This window comes from Eleutherodactylus coqui, chromosome 5, assembly GCF_035609145.1.
Source record: "Eleutherodactylus coqui strain aEleCoq1 chromosome 5, aEleCoq1.hap1, whole genome shotgun sequence".
NCBI lineage: Eukaryota > Metazoa > Chordata > Amphibia > Anura > Eleutherodactylidae > Eleutherodactylus > Eleutherodactylus coqui.
The window spans coordinates 26,633,562-26,658,288 of record NC_089841.1 but is presented as its reverse complement, the minus strand read 5'-3'; the positions used below and the strand labels follow the sequence as shown (position 1 = coordinate 26,658,288).

General features: G+C 41.9%; 1 protein-coding gene across 1 annotated transcript; it reads right to left on the bottom strand.

The window, feature by feature from the left end:
• Positions 1-940: 940 nt before the first annotated feature.
• LOC136627346 (zinc finger protein 585A-like) lies at positions 941-14,995 on the bottom strand (the record flags this gene model as incomplete). The annotated part of the gene is made up of 2 exons (XM_066602364.1): positions 941-3,941; positions 14,848-14,995. Coding segments are annotated over 2 exons (2,331 nt in total), but the record flags the coding sequence as incomplete, so codon positions are not given.
• Positions 14,996-24,727: the final 9,732 nt, after the last annotated feature.

Below are 24,727 nucleotides of genomic sequence, written 5' to 3'. Positions count from 1 at the left end.
CCCAGCAGTCAGAATGTCTCCCCCCAACGATTCTCCCAGCAGTCATGCCTCCCCTCCCCCGCCAGCGATTCTCCCAGTCAGAATGTCTCCCATCCCCCCCAGCAATTCTCCCAGCAGTCAGAATGTCTCCCCCCAACGATTCTCCCAGCAGTCATGCCTCCCCTCCACCGCCAGCGATTCTCCCAGTCAGAATGTCTCCCACCCACCCCAGCAATTCCCCCCACCAGTCAGAATGCCTCCCATCCACCCCCCCAGCGATTCTCCCAGCAGTCAGAATGCCTCCCATCCCCCCCAGCGATTCTCCCAGCAGTCAGAATGCCTCCCATCCCCCCCCCAGTGATTCTCCCAGCAGTCAGAATGCCTCCCATCCACCCCCCCCCCAACGATTCTCCCAGCAGTCATGCCTCCCCTCCCCCGGCAGCGATTCTCCCAGCAGTCAGAATGTCTCCCACCCCCCCCAGCGATTCTCCCAGCAGTCAGAATGTCTCCCACCCCCCCCCAGCGATTCTCCCAGCAGTCAGAATGCCTCCCATCCCCCCCAGCGATTCTCCCAGCAGTCAGAATGCCTCCCATCCCCCCCAGCGATTCTCCCAGCAGTCAGAATGCCTCCCATCCCCCCCCCCAGTGATTCTCCCAGCAGTCAGAATGCCTCCCATCCACCCCCCCCCCCCCCAACGATTCTCCCAGCAGTCATGCCTCCCCTCCCCCGGCAGCGATTCTCCCAGGAGTCAGAATGCCTCCCATACCCCCCCAGCGATTCTCCCAGCAGTCAGAATGCCTCCCATCCCCCCCCCAGCGATTCCCCCAGCAGTCACAATGTCTCCCATCCCCCCCAGCAGTCAGAATGTCTCCCATCCCCCCCCCTCAGCGATTCTCCCAACAGTCAGAATGTCTCTCCCCCCTGCCGTTGATTCTCCCAGCAGTCAGAATACCCGCCCCTGCCCCACATACTTACCCCTTCTCCTCGTGGGAGCGCCGCTCCTCTCCTGCCTGATCTCAGGTGACACTGAAGGCAGTGTGCTTCTGTTGGATGCCTTCTCCCCCTGCTTCTGCGGAACCAAAGTAGGAGACGACGGGGGAGGAGGATCCTGGTTGAACACTGACTCACAGTGTGCATCGGGATCAGCACAGATAGCAGCGCTGAGTGAATGTCAGCAGGGGAGCCGCGGCCCCTACAGGCATTCACTAAGGTGGTGAGCGGCCAATGGTGATGCGTACCAGCAGGGAGGGCTCTGCGTGCCGCCTCTGGCACGTGTGCCATAGGTTCGCCACCACTGGTCTAAAGGAAGAAGAAAGATCGGCCCAAGTACAAACATGTAAGTTATGCAAGTAAACTTTTATAAACAGTTAGAACAAGTTTAGAGACGCAGTTATATGTATCAGTGTGAAATATTCTATGTACACGGGTGATATAAAGGTGGGTTATCTGGATGCTATTTGTTTCTGGATTACAGATGTTTATTGGTAATTACATATATTTCTAATTCATCACTTACTGCTCTAAATTGCTTCCCTTGACTTCTGTATGACATGTCATTTCAGTTTTTACCTTTTTTTGCATGGTTTGACAAAACAGGTTTAAAAAAATGGCTTCTCTCAGGCGTGAATTCTCTGATGTCTAACAAGATCTGATTTATGTCTAAAACATTTCCCACATTCTGAACAAGAAAATGGCTTCTTGCCTGTGTGAAATTCTTGATGTCGAAGTAAATGTGTTTCGTCAGCAAAACATTTCTCACATTCTGAACAAGAAAACGGCTAATTTCCTGTGTGACTTCTCTGATGATTAACAAGGTTTGATTTCCATGTAAAACATTTGCCACATTCTGAACAAGAAAACGGCTTCTCTCCTGTGTGAGTTCTCTGATGATAAACAAGTTGTGATTTCCATGCAAAACATTTCCCACATTCTGAACAAGAAAATGGCTTCTCGCCTGTGTGAAATTCTTGATGACGAAGTAAATGTGTTTCGTCAGCAAAACATTTCTTACATTCTAAACAAGAAAACGGCTTCTCTCCTGTGTGAATTCTCTGATGTATAACAAGGTCTGGTTTCCATGAAAAACATTTCCCACATTCTGAACAAGAAAACAGCTTCCCTCCTGTGTGAATTTTCTGATGTTTAACAAGCACTGATTTCTCTGCAAAACATTTCCCACATTCTGAACAAGAAAACGGCTTCTCCCCTGTGTGAATTCTCTGATGTCTAACAAGACGCGATTTATATCTGAAACATGTCCCACATTCTGAACAAGAAAAAGGCTTCTCTTCTGTGTGAATTCTCTGATGTCTGACAAGATATGTTTTATTTCTAAAACGTTTCCCACATTCTAAACAAGAAAACGGCTTCTCCCCTGTGTGAATTCTCTGATGTCTAACAAGACGCGATTTATATCTGAAACATGTCCCACATTCTGAACAAGAAAAAGGCTTCTCTTCTGTGTGAATTCTCTGATGTCTAACAAGATATGTTTTATTTCTAAAACGTTTCCCACATTCTAAACAAGAAAACAGCTTCTCTCCTGTGTGTATTCTCTGATGCTGAACTAGGTTTGCTTTCTGTGTAAAACATTTCCCACATTCTGAACAAGAAACCAGCTTCTCTCCTGTGTGATTTCTCTGATGTGTAACAAGGTTTGATTTATATCTAAAACATTTCCCACATTGTGAACAAGAAAATGGCTTCCCTCCTGTGTGAGTTCTCTGATGCTTAACAAGTTGTGATTTCCATGCAAAACATTTGCCACATTCTGAACAAGAAAACAGCTTCTCTCCTGTGTGTATTCTCTGATGCTGAACTAGGTTTGCTTTCTGTGTAAAACATTTCCCACATTCTGAACAAGAAAGCAGCTTCTCTCCTGTGTGATTTCTCTGATGTGTAACAAGGTTCGATTTATATCTAAAACATTTCCCACATTGTGAACAAGAAAATGGCTTCACTCCTGTGTGAAATTCTTGATGTCGCAGTAAATGAGTTTTGTGAGTAAAACATTTCCCACATTGTGAACAAAAAAATGCCTTCTCTCCTGTGTGAATTTTCTGATGTGTAACAAGGTTTGATTTGTTTGCAAAACTTTTTGCACATTCTGAACAAGAAAACGGCTTCTCTCCTGTGTGACTTCTCTGATGTCTAACAAGGCTTACTTTACTTGGAAAACATTTCCCACATTCTGAACAAGAAAATGGCTTCTCTCCTGTGTGAATTCTCTGATGTCTAACAAGGCTTACTTTACTTGTAAAACATTTCCCACATTCTGAACAAGAAAATGGCTTCTCTCCTGTGTGAAATTTTTGATGTTGCCGTAAATGTGGTTTGGCAATAAAACATTTCCCACATTCTGAACAAATAAATGGCTTCACTCCTGTGTGAATTCTCTGATGTCTAACAAGGTTTGATTTCCTTGCAAAACATTTCCCACATTCTGAGCAAGAAAACGGCTTCTCTCCTGTGTGAATTCTCTGATGTGCAAGAAGGTCTGATTTCTCTGCAAAACATTTCCCACATTCTGAACAAGAAAATGGCTTCTCTCCTGTGTGAGTTCTCTGATGTTTAACAAAGACTGATATCCCTGCAAAACATTTTCCACATTCTGAACAAGAAAATGGCTTCTCTCCTGTGTGAGTTCTCTGATGTCTAACAAGATAACATTTATATGCAAAACATTTCCCACATTCTGAACATGAATACAGCTTCTCTCTTGTGTGAGCTTTTTGATGTTCTCCCCTAAATGAAATGTTAAATTTTTCCTGCTTTTCGGCCTGTGATGGATCAGAAGATGGGACCTGTATAAGAGCATCAGATGATGTATCCTTGCTGTGAAGGGCTGAGGAGATATCTGGGACAATGGCAGGTTCTTCATATGTATCTTGTGTAATACCGTAATCCTCTGCTTTACCATCTGCAGATATCAGACATCCCTCTGAGCTCCCGGTACCGTCATCTGCCAAGAATAACGCTGATTATTCTTTATTACTATAAACCTTTATAAATTATGCTGATATTTTATAACATTTCAATACATATAACAAGTCATGTTCAAAATGTAATCATCATCTAAGGGTGCTTTTATATGGGTGCTGACACGGGTACTGACAGAGCGAGTGAGAATCATTCACTCATCGAAGTCGCTTGGTTTGCAGCTCACTTAAAGACCAAGTGATTGTCAGTGCAGAAAACATCACCAAAAACTACAGATGTGAATCAAGACTTACAAGTAACTAATTCTGCTTTTCATCAATAACATGGGGGTCCCAGGGGTCAGAAAAAGGGTCATGAAAAGTAACTTGCAGCAGTGTCCTCCACAAAGCCTCGGTTTCGGTCCCCGGTAGATCTCAAGCACAAGATACAGGAATAGTATATTCCATACAGACGGAGTTCGGCCATTTCTGCCCCAAGATTAGCTTATGTTTTTCCATAAAGAACTCATATAAAATCTCCCATGAAGCCGGATGTCAGTAACACACGGCGTACAGCAAATGTAGAACTGATCATCTATAAAACAGCTTAGTACATATAATTCTATATGCGGTCATGTCAGACCAGGGCAGGACGGGCCCCCTGAAAATTTTTACGGCCACTTAGTTTGCCCCACAACATAAGGTCGGATGGCTTCGGCCACTACTACTGCTGACAGTCTTACTGCTGTGTCCCGCTCTCTCTCACAGGCTGAAAGAGTGACCTCACTCCCCGCCTCCAGCGTTCACAGTAGTCTGAGTGACCACGCCAAGGGAAAGATGTGAGGTCACACTGTGAGCCTATGAGAGAGATGATGGGGACTATTTTCAGAACCTTGGAGGATTATAGGGACTATTTGGTGAATATGGTAGGATGATGGAGCCGCTTGGAGATGGACATGAATGATAAGGAATGCAATCTTCTAGTGCTTACAGTTTGATCTTGGTCCCATATAACTCTAGTTACACCAATGATTAGAGCATCAGAGGGAGGCACATTACTAACTGAGGCCACCAGCAGGGGGCACTATTACATAGTTGGTGGGGCACTGAGAAGATCACCAGTGGATGCAGCAGCCTCATGGGGAGAGTGGGCGGCACTGATTACTTCCTTCTGTCTGCAGCTTCAATATTCAATCACACTGTAAGTGCAAAAAACTGAAAATCCACGATACATGAGAAAATGCTTTTCTCAGAACCCATAAAGCCTAGGGAAAAGATTTGTATACTGAGGAGAATCTACCTCACCTCTATGTGTATATACTGAGGAGAATCTACCTCACCTCTATGTGTATATACTGAGGAGAATCTACCTCACCTCTCTGTGTATATACTGAGGAGAATCTACCTTACCTCTATGTGTATATACTGAGGAGAATCTACCTCACCTCTATGTGTATATACTGAGGAGAATCTACCTCATTTCTATGTGTATATACTGAGGGGAATCTACCTCACCTCCCTGTGTATATACTGAGAAGAATCTACCTCACTTCTATGTGTATATACTGAGGAGAATCTACCTCACCTCTATGTGTATATACTGAGGAGAATTCACCTCACCTCCCTGTGTATATACTGAGAAGAATCTACCTCACTTCTATGTGTATATACTGAGGGGAATCTACCTCACCTCCCTGTGTATATACTGAGAAGAATCTACCTCACTTCTATGTGTATATACTGAGGGGAATCTACCTCACCTCCCTGTGTATATACTGAGGAGAATCTACCTCACCTCTATGTGTATATACTGAGAAGAATCTACCTCACCTCCCTGTGTATATACTGAGAAGAATCTACCTCACTTCTATGTGTATATACTGAGGAGAATCTACCTCATTTCTATGTGTATATACTGAGGGGAATCTACCTCACCCCCCTGTGTATATACTGAGAAGAATCTACCTCACTTCTATGTGTATATACTAAGGGGAATCTACCTCACCTCCCTGTGTATATACTGAGAAGAATCTACCTCACCTCTATGTGTATATACTGAGGAGAATCTACCTCACCTCTCTGTGTATATACTGAGGAGAATCTACCTTACCTCTATGTGTATATACTGAGGAGAATCTACCTCACCTCTATGTGTATATACTGAGGAGAATCTACCTCACCTCTATGTGTATATACTGAGGAGAATCTACCTCACCTCTATGTGTATATACTGAGGAGAATCTACCTCACCTCTCTGTGTATATACTGAGAAGAATCTACCTCACTTCTATGTGTATATACTGAGGAGAATCTACCTCACCTCTATGTGTATATACTGAGGAGAATTCACCTCTCTTCTATGTGTATATACCGAGGGGAATCTACCTTACCTCTATGTGTATATACTGAGGGGAATCTACCTCACCTCTATGTGTATATACTGAGGGGAATCTACCTCACCTCTATGTGTATATACTGAGGAGAATCTACCTCACCTCTATGTGTATATACTGAGGAGAATTCACGTATTTTCCATGTGTATATACTGAGGAGAATTCACCTCTCTTCTATGTGTATATACTGAGGAAAATCTACCTCTCTTCTATGTGGTATACTGAGGAGAATCTACCTCACCATTATGTGTATATACGGAGGGGAATCTACCTTACCTCTATGTGTATAAACTGAGGAGAATCTACCTCACCTCTATGTGTATATACTGAGGAGAATTCACCTCTCTTCTATGTGTATATACTGAGGAGAATCTACCTTACCTGTATATGTATATACTGAGGAGAATCTACGTCACCTCTATGTGTATATACTGAGGGGAATCTACCTCCGTTCTATGCGTATATACTAAGGAGAATCTTCCACACCTCTTTGTGTATAAACTAAGGAGAATCTACCTCACCTCTATGTGTATATACTGAGCAGTATCTACCTCACCTCTATGTGATATACTGAGGAGAATCTACCTCACCTCTTTGTGTATATACTGAGGAGAATCTACCTCGCCTCTATAACTAGATACTGAGGAGAATCTACCTCACCTCTATGTGTATATACTGAGGAGAATCTAACTCACCTCTATGTATATATACTGAGAACAATCTACCTCACCACTATGTGTATATACTGAGGAGAATCTACCTCACCTCTATGTGTATATACTGAGGAGAATCTAACTCACCTCTATGTGTTTATACTGAGGAGAATCTAACTCACCTCTATGTATATATACTGAGAACAATCTACCTCACCACTATGTGTATATACTGAGGAGAATCTACCTCACCTCTATGTGTATATACTGAGGAGAATCTACCTTACCTCTATGTGTATATACTGAGGAGAATGTACCTCACCTCTATGTGTATATACAGAGCAGTATCTACCTCACCTCTATGTGTATATACTGAGGAGAATCTACCTCACCTCTATGTGTATATACTGAGAACAATCTACCTCACCACTATGTGTATATACTGAGGAGAATCTACCTTACCGCTATGTATATATACTGGGGAGAATCTACCTCACCTCTATGTGTATATACTGAGAACAATCTACCTCACCTCTATGTGTATATACTGAGGAGAATCTACCTCACCTCTCTGTGTATATACTGAGGAGAATCTATCTACCCTCTATGTGTATATACTGAGGGGAATCTACCTAACCTCTCTGTGTATATACTGAGGGGAGTCTACCTCACCTCTACTTGTATATACTGAGGAGAATCAACCTCACCTCTATGTGTATATACTGAGAACAATCTACCTCACCTCTATGTGTATATACTGAGGAGAATGTACCTCACCTCTATATGTATATACTGAGGAGAATCTACCTCACCTCTATATGTATATACTGAGGGGAATCTACCTCACCTCTATGTGTATATACTGAGAACAATCTACCTCACCTCTATGTGTATATACTGAGGGGAATCTACCTCACCTCTATGTGTATATACAGAGCAGTATCTACCTCACCACTATGTGTATATACTGAGGAGAATCTACCTCACCTCTATGTGTATATACTGAGGAGAATCTACCTTACCTCTATGTGTATATACTGAGGAGAATCTACCTCACCTCTATGTGTATATACAGAGCAGTATCTACCTCACCTCTATGTGTATATACTGAGGAGAATCTACCTCACCTCTATGTGTATATACTGAGAACAATCTACCTCACCACTATGTGTATATACTGAGGAGAATCTACCTTACCGCTATGTATATATACTGGGGAGAATCTACCTCACCTCTATGTGTATATACTGAGAACAATCTACCTCACCTCTATGTGTATATACTGAGGAGAATCTACCTCACCTCTCTGTGTATATACTGAGGAGAATCTATCTACCCTATATGTGTATATACTGAGGGGAATCTACCTTACCTCTATGTGTATATACTGAGGAGAATCTACCTAACCTCTCTGTGTATATACTGAGGAGAATCTACCTCACCTCTCTGTGTATATACTGAGGGGAGTCTACCTCACCTCTACTTGTATATACTGAGGAGAATCAACCTCACCTCTATGTGTATATACTGAGAACAATCTACCTCACCTCTATGTGTATATACTGAGGAGAATCTACCTCACCTCTATATGTATATACTGAGGGGAATCTACCTCACCTCTATGTGTATATACTGAGAACAGTCTACCTCACCTCTATGTGTATAAACTGAGGGGAATCTACCTCACCTCTATGTGTATATACAGAGCAGTATCTACCTCACCTCTATGTGTATATACTGAGGGGAATCTACCTCACCTCTATGTGTATATACAGAGCAGTATCTACCTCACCTCTATGTGTATATACTGAGGAGAATCTACCTCACCTCTATGTGTATATACTGAGAACAATCTACCTCACCTCTATGTGTATATACTGAGGGGAATCTACCTCACCTCTATGTGTATATACTAACAACAATCTACCTCACCTCTATGTGTATATACTGAGGGGAATCTACCTCACCTCTATGTGTATACACTGGGGAGAATCTACCTCACCTCTATGTGTATATACAGAGCAGTATCTACCTCACCTCTATGTGTATATACTGAGGAGAATCTACCTCACCTCTATGTGTATATACACTGAGAAGAATTCACCTCTCTTCTATGTATATATACTGAGGAGAATCTACCTTACCTCTATGTGTATATACTGAGGAGAATCTACCTCACCTCTATGTGTATATACTGAGGGGAATCTACCTTACCTCTATGTGTATATACTGAGCAGTATCTACCTCCCCTCCATGCGTATATACCAAGTAGAATCTACCTCACCTCTGTGTGTATATACTGAGGAGAATCTACCTCACCTCTGTGTGTATATACTGAGGAGAATTCACCTCTCTTCTATGTGTATATACTGAGAATTCACCTCTCTTCTATGTGTATATACTGAGGAGAATCTACCTCACCTCTATGTGTATATACTGAGGAGAATCTACCTCACCTCTATGTGTATATACTGAGGAGAATCTACGTCACCTCTATGTGTATATACTGAGGGGAATCTACCTCCGTTCTATGCGTATATACTAAGGAGAATCTTCCACACCTCTTTGTGTATAAACTAAGGAGAATCTACCTCACCTCTATGTGTATATACTGAGCAGTATCTACCTCACCTCTATGTGATATACTGAGGAGAATCTACCTCACCTCTATGTGTATATACTGAGGAGAATCTACCTCACCTCTTTGTGTATATACTGAGGAGAATCTACCTCGCCTCTATAACTAGATACTGAGGAGAATCTACCTCACCTCTATGTGTATATACTGAGGAGAATCAACCTCACCTCTATGTGTATATACTGAGAACAATCTACCTCACCTCTATGTGTATATACTGAGGAGAATCTACCTCACCTCTATATGTATATACTGAGGGGAATCTACCTCACCTCTATGTGTATATACTGAGAACAGTCTACCTCACCTCTATGTGTATATACTGAGGGGAATCTACCTCACCTCTATGTATATATACTGAGAACAATCTACCTCACCACTATGTGTATATACTGAGGAGAATCTACCTCACCTCTATGTGTATATACTGAGGAGAATCTAACTCACCTCTATGTGTTTATACTGAGGAGAATCTAACTCACCTCTATGTATATATACTGAGAACAATCTACCTCACCACTATGTGTATATACTGAGGAGAATCTACCTCACCTCTATGTGTATATACTGAGAACAATCTACCTCACCACTATGTGTATATACTGAGGAGAATCTACCTTACCGCTATGTATATATACTGGGGAGAATCTACCTCACCTCTATGTGTATATACTGAGAACAATCTACCTCACCTCTATGTGTATATACTGAGGAGAATCTACCTCACCTCTCTGTGTATATACTGAGGAGAATCTATCTACCCTCTATGTGTATATACTGAGGGGAATCTACCTTACCTCTATGTGTATATACTGAGGAGAATCTACCTAACCTCTCTGTGTATATACTGAGGAGAATCTACCTCACCTCTATGTGTATATACTGAGGGGAGTCTACCTCACCTCTACTTGTATATACTGAGGAGAATCAACCTCACCTCTATGTGTATATACTGAGAACAATCTACCTCACCTCTATGTGTATATACTGAAGAGAATGTACCTCACCTCTATATGTATATACTGAGGAGAATCTACCTCACCTCTATATGTATATACTGAGGGGAATCTACCTCACCTCTATGTGTATATACTGAGAACAATCTACCTCACCTCTATGTGTATATACTGAGGGGAATCTACCTCACCTCTATGTGTATATACAGAGCAGTATCTACCTCACCTCTATGTGTATATACTGAGGGGAATCTACCTCACCTCTATGTGTATATACTGAGGGGAATCTACCTCACCTCTATGTGTATATACTGAGGAGAATCTACCTCACCTCTATGTGTATATACTGAGAACAATCTACCTCACCTCTATGTGTATATACTGAGGGGAATCTACCTCACCTCTATGTGTATATACTGAGGGGAATCTACCTCACCTCTATGTGTATATACTGAGGGGAATCTACCTCACCTCTATGTGTATACACTGGGGAGAATCTACCTCACCTCTATGTGTATATACAGAGCAGTATCTACCTCACCTCTATGTGTATATACTGAGGAGAATCTACCTCACCTCTATGTGTATATACACTGAAAAGAATTCACCTCTCTTCTATGTATATATACTGAGGAGAATCTACCTTACCTCTATGTGTATATACTGAGGAGAATCTACCTCACCTCTATGTGTATATACTGAGGGGAATCTACCTTACCTCTATGTGTATATACTGAGCAGTATCTACCTCCCCTCCATGCGTATATACCAAGGAGAATCTACCTCACCTCTGTGTGTATATACTGAGGAGAATCTACCTCACCTCTGTGTGTATATACTGAGGAGAATTCACCTCTCTTCTATGTGTATATACTGAGAATTCACCTCTCTTCTATGTGTATATACTGAGGAGAATCTACCTCACCTCTATGTGTATATACTGAGGAGAATCTACCTCACCTCTATGTGTATATACTGAGGAGAATCTACCTCACCTCTATGTGTATATGCTGAGGAGAATTCACCCCTCTTCTATGTGTATATACTAAGGAGAATCTACCTTACCTCTTTGTGTATATGCTGAGGAGTATTAACCTTGCCTCTATGTGTATTTACTGAGGAGAATCTACCTCACCTCTATGTGTATATGCTGAGGAGTATTTACCTTGCCTCTATGTGTATATACTGAGGGGAATTTACCTCACCTCTATGTGTATATACTGAGGAGAATTCACCTCTCTTCTATGTGTATATACTGAGGAGAATCTACCTCACCTCTATGTGGTATACTGAGGAGAATCTACCTCACCTCTATGTGGTATACTGAGGAGAATCTACCTTACCTCTATGTGTATATACTGAGGAGAATCTACCTCACCTCTATGTTTATATACTGAGGAGAATTCACCTCTCTTCTATGTGTATATGCTGAGGAGTATTTACATCGCCTCAATGTGTATATACTGAAGAGAATCTACTTTACCTATTTGTGTATATACTGAGGAGAATCTATCTTACCTCTATGTGTATATACTGAGGAGAATCTACCTTACCTCTATGTGTATATACTGAGGAGAATCTACCTTACCTCTATGTGTATATACTGAGGAGAATCTACCTTACCTCTATGTGTATATACTGAGGAGAATCTACCTTACCTCTATGTGTATATACGGAGGAGATTCTACCTCACCTCTATGTGTATATACTGAGGGGAATCTACGTTACCTCTTTGTGCATATACTGAGCAGTATCTACCTCACCTCTATGCGTATATACTGAGGAGAATCTACCTCACCTCTATGTGTATATACTGAGGAGAATATACCTCACCTCTATATGTATATACTGAGGAGAATCTACTTCACCTCTATGTGTAGATACTGAGGAGAATCTACCTCGCCTCTATGTGTATATACTGAGGAGAATCTACCTCACCTCTATGTGTGTATACTGAGGAGAATCCACCTCACTTCTATGTGTATGTACTTAGAAGAATTCACCTCTCTTCTATGTGTTTATACTGAGGAGAATCTACCTTACCTCTATGTGTATATACTGAGGAGAATCTACCTCACCTCTATGTGTATATAATGAGGAGAATTCACCTCTCTTCTATGTGTATATACTGAGGAGTATTTACCTCCCCTCTATGTGTATATACACTGAGGGGAATTCACCTTTCTTTTGTGTATATATACTGAGGAGAATCTACCTCACCTCTATGTGTATATACTGAGGAGAATCTACCTCACCTCTATGTGTATATACTGAGGGGAATCTACCTCACCTCTATGTGTATATACTGAGGGGAATCTAACTTACCTCTATGTGTATATACTGAGCAGTATCTACCTCACCTCTATGCATATATACTAAGGAGAATCTACCTCATCTCTATATGTATATACTGAGGAGAATCTATCTTACCTCTATGTGTATATACTGAGGAGAATCTACCTTACCTCTATGTGTATATACTGAGGAGAATCTACCTTACCTCTATGTGTATATACTGAGGAGAACCTACCTCACCTCTATGTGTATATACTGAGGAGAACCTACCTCACCTCTATGTGTATATACTGAGGAGTCGTGAGGAGACAAGCAGCAACGTATCGACCCTGTACTTGGGTCTTTGCTTGACAAAGACCCAAGTACAGGGTCGATACGTTGCTGCTTGTCTCCTCACGATTTTTCAATAAAGAAGAGGATCTTAATGCTGCCTGGTTCCTCCTTTCTATATTTGATGACCAACGGTGGCCCCGGGGAGTCGGGACCCCAACTAGGCTACTGCATAGTGCCTTGCACCAGTGGTGTGGCTGAATTTTTGGAGTGCTGCTGTGATTCTTTTTCTTCCTGTATATACTGAGGAGAATATACCTCACCTCTATGTGTATATACTGAGGAGAATCTACTTCGCCTCTATGTGTAGATACTGAGGAGAATCTACCTCGCCTCTATGTGTATATACTGAGGAGAATCTACCTCACTTATATGTGTATATACTTAGAAGAATTCACCTCTCTTCTATGTGTATATACTGAGGAGAATCTACCTTACCTCTATGTGTATATACTGAGGAGAATCTACCTCACCTCTATGTGTATATACTGAGGAGAATTCACCTCTTTTCTATGTGTATATACTGAGGAGTATTTACCTCCCCTCTATGTGTATATACACTGAGGAGAATTCACCTTTCTTTTGTGTATATATACTGAGGAGAATCTACCTCACCTCTATGTGTATATACTGAGGGGAATCTAACTGACCTCTATGTATATACTGAGGAGAATCAACCTCACCTCTATGTGTATATATTCAGGGGAATCTACCTTACCTCTATGTGTATATACTGAGCAGTATCTACCTCACCTCTATGCATATATACTAAGGAGAATCTACCTCACCTCTTTATGTATATGCTGATGAGTATTTACCTCGCCTCTAGGTGTATATACTGAGGAGAATCTACCTCACTTTTATGTGTTTATAGTGAGGAGAATCTATCTCACCTCAATGTGTATATACTGAGGAGAATCTACCTCACCTCTGTGTGTATATACTGAGGAGAATCAACCTCACCTCTATGTGTATATACTGAGGAGAATCTACCTGGCCTTTATGTGCATATACTGAGGAGAATCTACCTCACCTCTATGTGTATATACTGAGGAGAATCTACCTAACCTCTCTGTGTATATACTGAGGAGAATCTACCTCGCCTCTATGTGTATATACTGAGGAGAATCTACCTCACACATCCCTGAGCGGACATACTAATGAAGGTTCAATTATCAGCTAATCAATGATTTTCAGCTTTACCTTCCTCCATATTACCGAGGACATGACCAGCCGGTCTATATACATCAGCCATCATACTAAAGATCATTTGTTCCCATAGCAGTGATTCTTGTCCCATTTAAAACAAAAAGTAATCCAGCAGTGATTGACCTGCCTACCGATCAGCGCTGGTTACATCAGATCAGAGTTGGTCAGTGTAAAAGGACCCTCAGTCCCAGTACTGCAAAACCATTTCTCCCTCATCAGTATAGATACCATATAATGAATAGTAGGTCCCGCTCACATAGGTGTTTTTCATGTCCGTGCAGTAAATGCCCATCATGTGTTATCACCTATAACGGTATCACATGTCATCCATATTTAGTTTGTACTCCGGATGAATGGGGGAATATACAGCGAAAACTGACAGATCCCAGAGCATATAAATCTACATGACTATCTGCAGCCGCTGACCGAGGAGAATCTGTGACTCTTCTCTGCTGTATTTAATGGTTACTACTCACCTGGGCGGTTACCTGTAGGAATCCCCTCTTTACACCGCTGATCGCCCCTCACACTTGTCTCAGTAGTATTAATATCGGTCAGATCTTCATCCTGATACAAAAGCTGTGAGACAAATATTGTAAAAGTCAGCAGATGGTTGGAGAAGTCGTGTGGAAGGTTTTACATGACCTGAAAAGATCATTAATCATCATGACGACCAAAAATGACCTGACAGGAGTAGTTATCAGAGTCAACTCAAACTGGGTGCACTTTTTAGGCTACAATAGCTTCTTAAAGGGATTCTGTCAGCAGGATCATGAGGCTTGGCTTGGAGCTAGGCTCTGAGTCACGGAGGGGGTCATGCTGGCTTTTTCCTCCCACATCCTGCAGACTGACAGCTCTCTCCCCTTCTGTGCATAGGAAGAGAGCCGTCACTGTATGCTGCAGACAGGGAAAAGCCAGCACGGCCCCCTCCGTGACTCAGAGCTCAACTCCAAGCCAAACTTCATGAAACTGGTGATAGAAGCCCTTTCATTCTATAAATGTTTGTATTGTGTAGCTGTATTTGATTCTACATGATAATAATGTGCTTCACACTACTGCATTATATAACGGCCGTCCCTTTACAACAAAGTAACCGCAGGATAACAAATGCCTGTTTTCAGAATTAAGTGCGTTTGTCTTCCTGATTATCTGACAAGTGGATTTACTTTTTTTCTTACCTGTACTGACATTTATCTGGAATTTACGCCCAGATGTCTTGGTTTACTAGGTTATCGGACAAGTAATTCAGTTATGTTTTTATACGGACACTGTTCCTAATATTAATTAAGACTCACAGGTGTAACGGTTATGATTATCTGAATGTACAGAGACAATATATGTCACCATTACAGACTAAATGGGAAACCACTGGTTAACACTGATGTGAGGGTATATGTATATATTGCCATATGTTTTTTATGCTTTATACCTATATGCAAGTTCTATTCAATTCCAAATGAGAAAAAACTTAATCTGTCGCCTTAACATCAGATATTCCTAAGGCCTTGCAAGGCGAAGACAAGATGTTTCTAAAAATTCAGAGAAGATACAGAACCAGACACAAGGCCGCGTGCCTGGCCGTTTTCCCAGAAGCGCTGTATCAAGATGAGACCGTTCCACTATGCATCTGAACTTTCACTGTCTCAGGCCGGAAATCCGGACTTCCCATATATGGTTATGCTGTGAATTTCAGCCAATGAGCCCATCACCCATTTCTGGTGATGGGACAAAAGGGTATAAGATCTCATGTAATCTGTAATAAAGCCCGGCAGAGCGCAGCCATGTCCCCGTGTGAGGAACGATACCAGACCTCTGTGTGGTGTTTCTTTCTTTACCGCCGGCAGCGGGGCAAGTGGGGTGGGCCTGATTGGTGCTGTACGTAAGAAATTTCTTTGACAAAATGGCGCCCGAAAGTGGGGCGGTAAAGCCGGAGTCTACAGCGCAATTCACCCGGATCCACGCCACGGTGAAGCCGTCCTGCTGCAAACCGAGCCTGATCAACTCACAGAACTCCAGGTAAGACCGGCATATATTTATGTTGTGTTTTACACTGCGAGTCTTGCAGCAGGACTGACTATCTGTGTTTTGTGACCGGACGGGTTGGGTTAAGAGTTCTACACGGTAACTCGTGTGGGCTTCGGGTTTGCCGTCACGGACCACGGACCGTGATATGCGCACCAATCGGTCACCCAGAAACTAGTCTGTAGTCTATTTGTTGTTGAAGTCCGTAGTGTTTTAATAATAGTGGAGATTGTTTGTTGTATCTGCAGAATTTTTTTTCTCTTACTTTTCATTTTGTCTCATAGAAGAAGGGATCCTCGATTTTAGTTTAGTTAATTGTTAATGGTTTAGCTGAGGAGGAGATGCACTCTATGAGTTAGGTCTCATAGAAGAAGGGACCCTCGATTTTTAGTTGTTGATAGTTTAGCTGAGGAGGAGACGCACTCTACGAGATAGGCTTCATAGGAAAAGGGACTCTCGGTTGTTTTGCCTTATATATGGGGCTAACGATTTGATTTCAGAGAGATGCATTCTGTGAGGTTGGTTCCATAGAAGAAGATGCCTTCGGTTGTTTTGCCAGTATAAAAGGGGCTGACAATTTGGTTTAAGAAGGATGCACTCTATGGAGCGTGTTATTATTATTATTGTTGTTGTTCTAATATGCGTAAGATCTTATTAAAGAAGACAGAGCCCCTCAAGGGCCGCCGCCGTGCGGATGAATTTGTAAACTGTAAGAAAACTCTAATGAAAATGTGTGACATCGACCCGCACGGTAGATTACAAAAAATGGTGTCTGGGAGGAGGTCTTTAGGACCAAGAAGCGTGTGCTAGAAAGTGCTGGAGTGAGTGAGGAGGAGAGAGAGACAGTCAGAGAAAGTTAAATATGTACACGTATTAAGAAAGTATCCGTAAGTGAAATGTTGGAAAGTACAGTAAGTGATCTGGAGGTTGTCAGGAGAGTGTCTATAAAGGTTACATTGGCAGTTAGGTACGGAGAGAAATATGGTCGAGAAGAAAGTTACAAAGCATGTGATTTGTTGGCAGAGAGAGAGAGGAAAAGGTGTATAATATGTATAATCCATACTAGGTGGATATATATGTGCATATATGTATATACTGTATGTGCAAATAGTTAACTGAGCTTGCTGTTAGAGGAGAAGGCTTGTTTACTTAAAGCTGCAAATGTCTGTGTAGCCTTTCAAGGTTAAGCGATAACAAAGCGAGAGAAAATGCAATAATAACCCTGGATAATATATCTGCTTGCTGTAATGGAATGGAGGCTTGAAATGAATTTAATTAATTATACTGTCTTAGTAGGCAGGAAATATAGCAATTTCTAAGGTATATTCTTACTTGTACAGGGGTTGAAAATGCAGAAAATAAGAACATGTTGCAAGGTCCCAGGATATGTGTTATTTATGAGTTCAAATGCAGGCAATAGTTAAGCTAAAACAACTCAGTCTGTGTTTCATATTCGTAGAGAGATAACAGTTATATTTTGAAAAGGTGGGGGCTTTCAGATTCACTCTAAGCTCAGGGTCACGCATTCTAAAATACTTCAGCGTTTAATACAGCATATAATAGTTTCAGTAAATAAGAAAGATAGAATGTCTTAGTCACTCAGCAAACTTTTTCACATAATTTGTCAAAAATAGCGCTCATTCACAATCTCATCTCAATAGAATCATGTACTTTATATAACATTATAGCACTCACCTCAATGTTTTTCAACTGATGTATGTTTGTTTGTCAATTTTTTTTTGTCTGTGCATCTGTATGTACTGGGACACCTTCAAGGGGGGGTGACGGGGCAAACTTGAGCGCATGGATGGATAAGAGTTAATGACCCGTGTTCAGGCTGTGATTAATGTTCAAATGTGAGATGCAGATATTGACTGGGGATAAAAGTCCCCCGCCCCCATGCATAAGACTTTACTTGTTTGTGATGTGGATGCTTAGACTGTCAAGCTGAAATGAGCTGAGAAGAAAGACGCAAGGAGCCAATATCGTAGGGGTGGAGCTAGATGATGTAAAAGTACGTAATGTGGGTCATCCCTCTTGTCCAAGGAAGGGGGTGAGAATCTTGAGCAGCTAGTAAAAGTTTTTTTTTTTGTTTTTTTTTTCTCTCTCTCAAATTTGATAAGACATTGCAGGCAGGAACAGATTAATAATGAATTTGCTTAAAGGATATCACATTTCCAATATTAATAGGTGTTTGTAGATTATTCTGCCCCGATGTAACTCATGTCTCTGTTATTAATGCTAACATTTTACAGGCCTTATCTGCATCCATCAAATCTTTTTCCAATGTTGTACTACTTAAACCCGGCTACTATTCTTCCAATTGAGTACCCTGGTTTAAAGGGGGGGAGGAGAAGGCATAGGTGATCCAGGTATTGCAAATCAGCCATTTTTAAATTTTTTGCAGCCATTTTTAAAAAATTTTTGCAACAAGATTCTGATGCTTTTGAAATAGTATATCATCCTGATTGTCTAGCAGTGATGCAACAAGAAAATTTAAGTTTTAAAAAGTTACTGAAAGCCCTTGTTAATAATGCATATTTTGAGTTGTTTTTTATAGATGGTACCCAGGGTGATTGACAACTCCACTCCGGTTATGCAGTCATAACACAACATGACACGGTAAAAGCAGAATCTCTGCCTCCGCATGTCGCAGCACAAAAAGCGGAATTAAAAGCACTCACGGGGGCGTGTGGAGTGGCCAAAGGTAAGACGGCAAACATTTACACTGACTCCCGGTATGCATTTGGCATAGCTCATGATTACGGCCCAACATGGAAGGCCAGACAGCTTGTTACCTCAGCAGGACAGTCAATTAAGAATGTTGCAGCGGTGCAGGGTCTCATGGAGGCCCTACCTACTTCTACCTGACAATGTGGAAAGCTCACACCAATTCCTACACCGGAGAAACAAGTGGCAACGCCATCACAGACCACACAGCAAAGCAACGGCCCTCAAGCCGTGGAAGAAAGAAGAAAAGAAGAATTTAACAATAACTTTGGACTTTGGTATGAACTTGGACTTTGATATGAACTTGGACTTTGATATGAACTTGGACTTTGATATGAACTTGGACTTTGATATGCTAAAGACTTTACAGTTACAAGCCAGCAAGGAAGAAAAAGACAAATGGACTAAAAAGGGACGGCGTATGGCGAACAGTCAACAGCACTTGCCTACCGCGGTCCCTGTGTCCCATGATGGCCCAGCTGATGCACGGAAAGACGCACCTCTCAAAGCAGCAATGATGAACGCTTGAACAAGGACGGGTGGCTCCTGGGTTTTCTGTAGCTGCTGCATCATTTGTCCAATTTTGCATGATCTTTGCCATAAGCAACAGGGCAGAAGTAAATTTGTCACATAACACTTGCCGGGGCCACTCTACCCATTTCAGGGATTGCAAATTGGCTACACTCAGCTCCCACGTGTTGGGAAGTATGAATATGTGCTTGTTGTTGTTGATTTCTTTTCAGGTTGGAGAGACCTACTCTGTTACCAAAGTAAATAAGCAGGTAACCGCACAGAAGCTCATGAATGAGGTAATCTGCAGATACGGGGTACCGGAAGTGATTGACTCAAACAAAGGTACACACTTCACAGGTGAAATAATGCAATACATCATGTCTGCTTTGGGTATATTCCAGGCTTTTCACACACCCTACCATCCGCGGAGTAGTGGGAAAGTAGATCCAAAAGGCAATGAAGAAAATGGTCAAATCTTGAATTGAGTGTCTTCCATTAGTTTTTTCTTTTCTCCGGAGGGTACATGCCTCAGTAGCTGAGTTTGGGGAATGATTTTCTTGTTAATTTTGTCATAGGCCTCTCCAAGGAATTGTCAATAATGCATTCTGCAGTCTCTGCTTTTCTCCCAGGTCCTACAGATGAGTGTCACAATCTGAAACCAGGTGACAGAGTATATGTGAAAAAGTTTGAGAGAGAAACCCTGTTTGAATGTCCTTACCAGATGTTGTTCACCACCCCAACTGCAGTCAAGCTCGAAGGAAAGCCCACTTGGATCCACACTTCGCACTGCAAAAAACTCATGATCCTGCATATCCTTTACATGCTATAATGTGGTACAATTCCTCCAACACACACCTTTGACTACTGTACACTAGCCCCCTGTTTTAGGGATCAGAACAAATTAATACAATCAATAAGACTACACTGAGGGTGAGAATCCAACACCGCATCGTGCTAAGAGAGAAGTTGACGCTCCAGGTGGTAACTTTGATCCACATGTACACATAGATGTAATAGGAGTGCCAAGGGGGGTGCCAGATGAATTTAATTCTAGAGATCAGCTTAACGCAGGTTTTGAGTCCTTATTTGCTATTGTCACTGTTAATAATAATGTAGATTGGATGAATTATATCTATTACAATCAGCAGAGGTTTGTAAACTACAACAGGGATGCTTTTGCAAGGGTTAACTGACCATTTAGGGCCCACTGCATCCATGGCGTTCCAAAATAGAGTGGCCCTGGATATGATTTTAGCAGAAAGAGGTGGGGTATGTAATTTCCTGTATGTGTATTTTCCCTTTGATCAAAAAAGAGTATGAGTAAGGGACTGGATAATGTGACACCAAAATTTCCCTTGTTTGAAAAAGATGAAGAGCCAGTTCCAATAATGCCAACCACGTACGTTACCAGAAGAATGGAGAAATGTACTAGTACTGCGCCTGCCCCGATTTCCTAAGATGGACTGTCAGTGGAATTCCCATTTGCCTAGGGATAGTGCAGAAGACCTTAGGTTCCGGCGAGGGCACACCCTGCGGGGTGTTAACTTGTACAGATAGAGGGTATGGATGCCCGGAAATAAGCCCAGGGAATCCATGGCCTCCTTCTGAGGTGAGGTAGGGATCCCCCCTCCTAGGAGTAGGGACTTACGGGCAGTGGAGAAACCCTGATGCAAGGGAGAGGCGACCGAGGAAGAGTGCAAGGTCTGGTACTTGATCTCCATATTAAGTCTTTTAGGGGGGTTTGTGAGGGTATATGTATATATTGCCATATGTTTTTTATGCTTTATACCTATATGCAAGTTCTATTCAATTCCAAATGAGAAAAAACTTAATCTGTCGCCTTAACATCAGATATTCCTAAGGCCTTGCAAGGCGAAGACAAGATGTTTCTAGAAATTCAGAGAAGATACAGAACCAGACACAAGGCCGCGTGCCTGGCCGTTTTCCCAGAAGCGCTGTATCAAGATGAGACCGTTCCACTATGCATCTGAACTTTCACTGTCTCAGGCCAGAAATCCGGACTTCCCATATATGGTTATGCTGTGAATTTCAGCCAATGAGCCCATCACCCATTTCTGGTGATGGGACAAAAGGGTATAAGATCTCATGTAATCTGTAATAAAGCCCGGCAGAGCGCAGCCATGTCCCCGTGTGAGGAACGATACCAGACCTCTATGTGATGTTTCTTTCTTTACCGCCGGCAGCGGGGCATTTGGGGTGGGCCTGATTGGTGCTGTATGTAAGAAATTACCCTGACAATAAGATGGAGAAGGACTTGGGGATTGTAGTTTACTGAAAACTTAATTGGAGCAACCAGTGTCAGACAGCTGCTGCCAAGGCAAATAGAATTATTGGGGCATCAAAAGAGATCTAGGGGCACATGACAAGAACATTGTTCTTCCTCTTTACAAGTCTCTGGTCAGAGCACACATTGAATATTGTGGACAGTTTTGGGCATCGGTACTCAAGAAGGACATATCAGAGCTTGAGCGGGTAAAAGGTAGGCAAATAAAGTAATAATTGAAATCGGAGGACTACAATACCCTGAGAGGTTATCAAAATTAGGATTATTTAGATTAAACAAAAAAACGGCTGAGGAGCGACCTGATAACAATGTATAAATATATCAGGGGACAATACAGAGATCTCTCCCTTTATCTAGTTATACCCAGGACTGTAACTAGGAGACGCTCTAATAGCTATGTATAGATACATCAGGGGACAATTCAGAGATCCATCCCATCATCTATTTATACCCAGGGCTGTAACAAGGGGGCGCCCTCTTCGTCTAGAGGAAAGGTTTCTACACAAGATAGAAGGGGCTTCTTTAGTGTAAGCGCAGTGAGACTATGGAGCTTTCTGCCGGAGGACGTGGTGATGAAGAACTCAATAAAAGAGTACAAGAAGAACCTGGAGTGTAATAATATTACTTGTTATATCACTGATTACTTCAGAAGGGTTGGTGATTCAGGAATTATTCAGATTGTCGAGAAGGAATTTGTTGCCCTAAAATGAGGAAGATTGGCTTATAACTCATTGGGGGCTGGGGATGGGGGGGGGGGGGGGGTAATATACCCAACTGGATGGACGTGTGTCTTTTTTTTGCCTAAATTGCAAAATTACAACTTTTACAACTGGTGTAATTGCTATACTCACTATTTTCTTGTAAGCTCTCATTAAAGGCGTCGTGCTTTTGGGTGAGTAGAGATGGACGTGTTGCAGTTCAGGTATGAAGACCTTCAGTTTATAGTATATATCTTACTATATAAAAGGGAACCCTAGTGCTGCTGCCACCATATCTTGCTGCAGGTCTTTTGCAGCCACTCAAGGGTTTTTACCAACTGCCTCCTCCAGTATCTAGTGGCGACTCTTTCTGCCATGTCTGGATAGTGTAACCAGTGTTCCTGTAACATTGAACTTGTATTCAGCTATATCTCTAGGAATATTCAGTGCTTTTGTATCTTTTGCACCCCTTTCCTTGTTTGAACAAGGCAATGTTCTTTTCTTTTACCTTTTTATCTGTATTTCTAACATGCAATCAAACATCAGTCAGCAAAGCTCTTGTCAGTCCAGGTATCTGATGTATTTTCTCTCAAACACACCTGATGCAACTAATGAAGCCCTTGATTAGTTGCATCCGGTGTGCTTGAGACAACAACTGATTTCCTAATGTGTGCTGTTGTGAGGGATTCTATTCAGGGGGTGAATAATTCTGAGACGGCAAATGTGGTATCTTGTGGAGAAGTCAGAGGACCACTTGCTATTTTAGTTGTGTTGATCAATTTATATTGCTCTTGTTTGATTGCAAAAAGAAAAAAAAAAGGTTTGTAAATTTGACTAATAAACCTAATCTGCAACTGAAGTAGAACAATTTTGATTGCAACTCTATGAATATAGCAGCTAACTAAATGTCTCCTTCAGTACATGACAATATTCTGTTAGCTTTAGCACCAGCTGCTTGGAATTGTGCAGTTAGTCTATGATTTACACTGCAGAACTTTACATTTGTTCCACACTAAATCTTAATTACCAATTGGATGTCCAAACAGCTGGAACGTTCAATAATATGCTACATGTAACTAGACAACATTTGTAGCGCTCACCTACCAAAGCCATCAATATGAAAAAGAGCATAGAGAAGTTTATACAGTGGTACCTCGGGATGCGAGTGCCTCAGTTTACATGTTTTTTGACTTGCAAGTAGGCTTTCTCCCAAATTTTTGCTCTGATTTAAGAGCAAAAACTCTGGTTACAAGCCTGCTTGTAAGTCAAGCAGCTCACAAGCTGAGGCAAAGGGGGGTTCTAATACTCACCTATCGCCGGCGTCCTCCTTCATGCAGACAGAGCATTTTTTTCTGGATGCAGGACTTGAATGCCCCGCCTCCAGCAAGCTAATGCTCTCATTGGTTAATCCAGTGCCGCGTCAGCCAATGAAAGCCGGCGCTGGGTTAACCAATCCCAGCTATTCAATGATGTCATTGGAGAAATTGTGTGGAATGTTTTACATGACTATAAAAGATCATTAATCATAATGTTTTGTAACTGGATAACCCATTTAACATTCCCTTCACTTTCAATGTATTCCTAGTTAGCTCTTAGGCTGGGTTCACACGAGTCGGATTTCCAGCGGTTTGGCCGCATCGAAAAACCATGAGAATTCCGCTGGAAAGCGCACTTGCAAAACCTGCAGCATTTCACCATGTGTTTTGGAACTGTTTGGCCGCTGGTATTCCACTGCAGCTTTCTCTCCCCATGAGAGGAGTGAGGCCGCAGTGGAAAAAAAACAAAAACAAACGCCGCTTCCACCCTGCTTTGCCGCGACGGATTGGCCGCCCTGTGTGGACGAGATTTTTGCAAAATCTCATCCACATGGCTGGCTAATCCTGGGATTAAGAGCTGTGGGCAGATTTGCCGCAGGGGATTTCCGCGGCAAATCTGTCCCGTGTAAACCCAGCATTAGCTATGAGATAATCTAGATAAGGAATTCTATATTTTTTGACATTTTTAAAATATAATTTAGACCTTACTTAACCTCAGCATACGTCTATGTGAAGTTATTTTGGTTTGTTCTCGAGTTAGCTGTCTACAAAA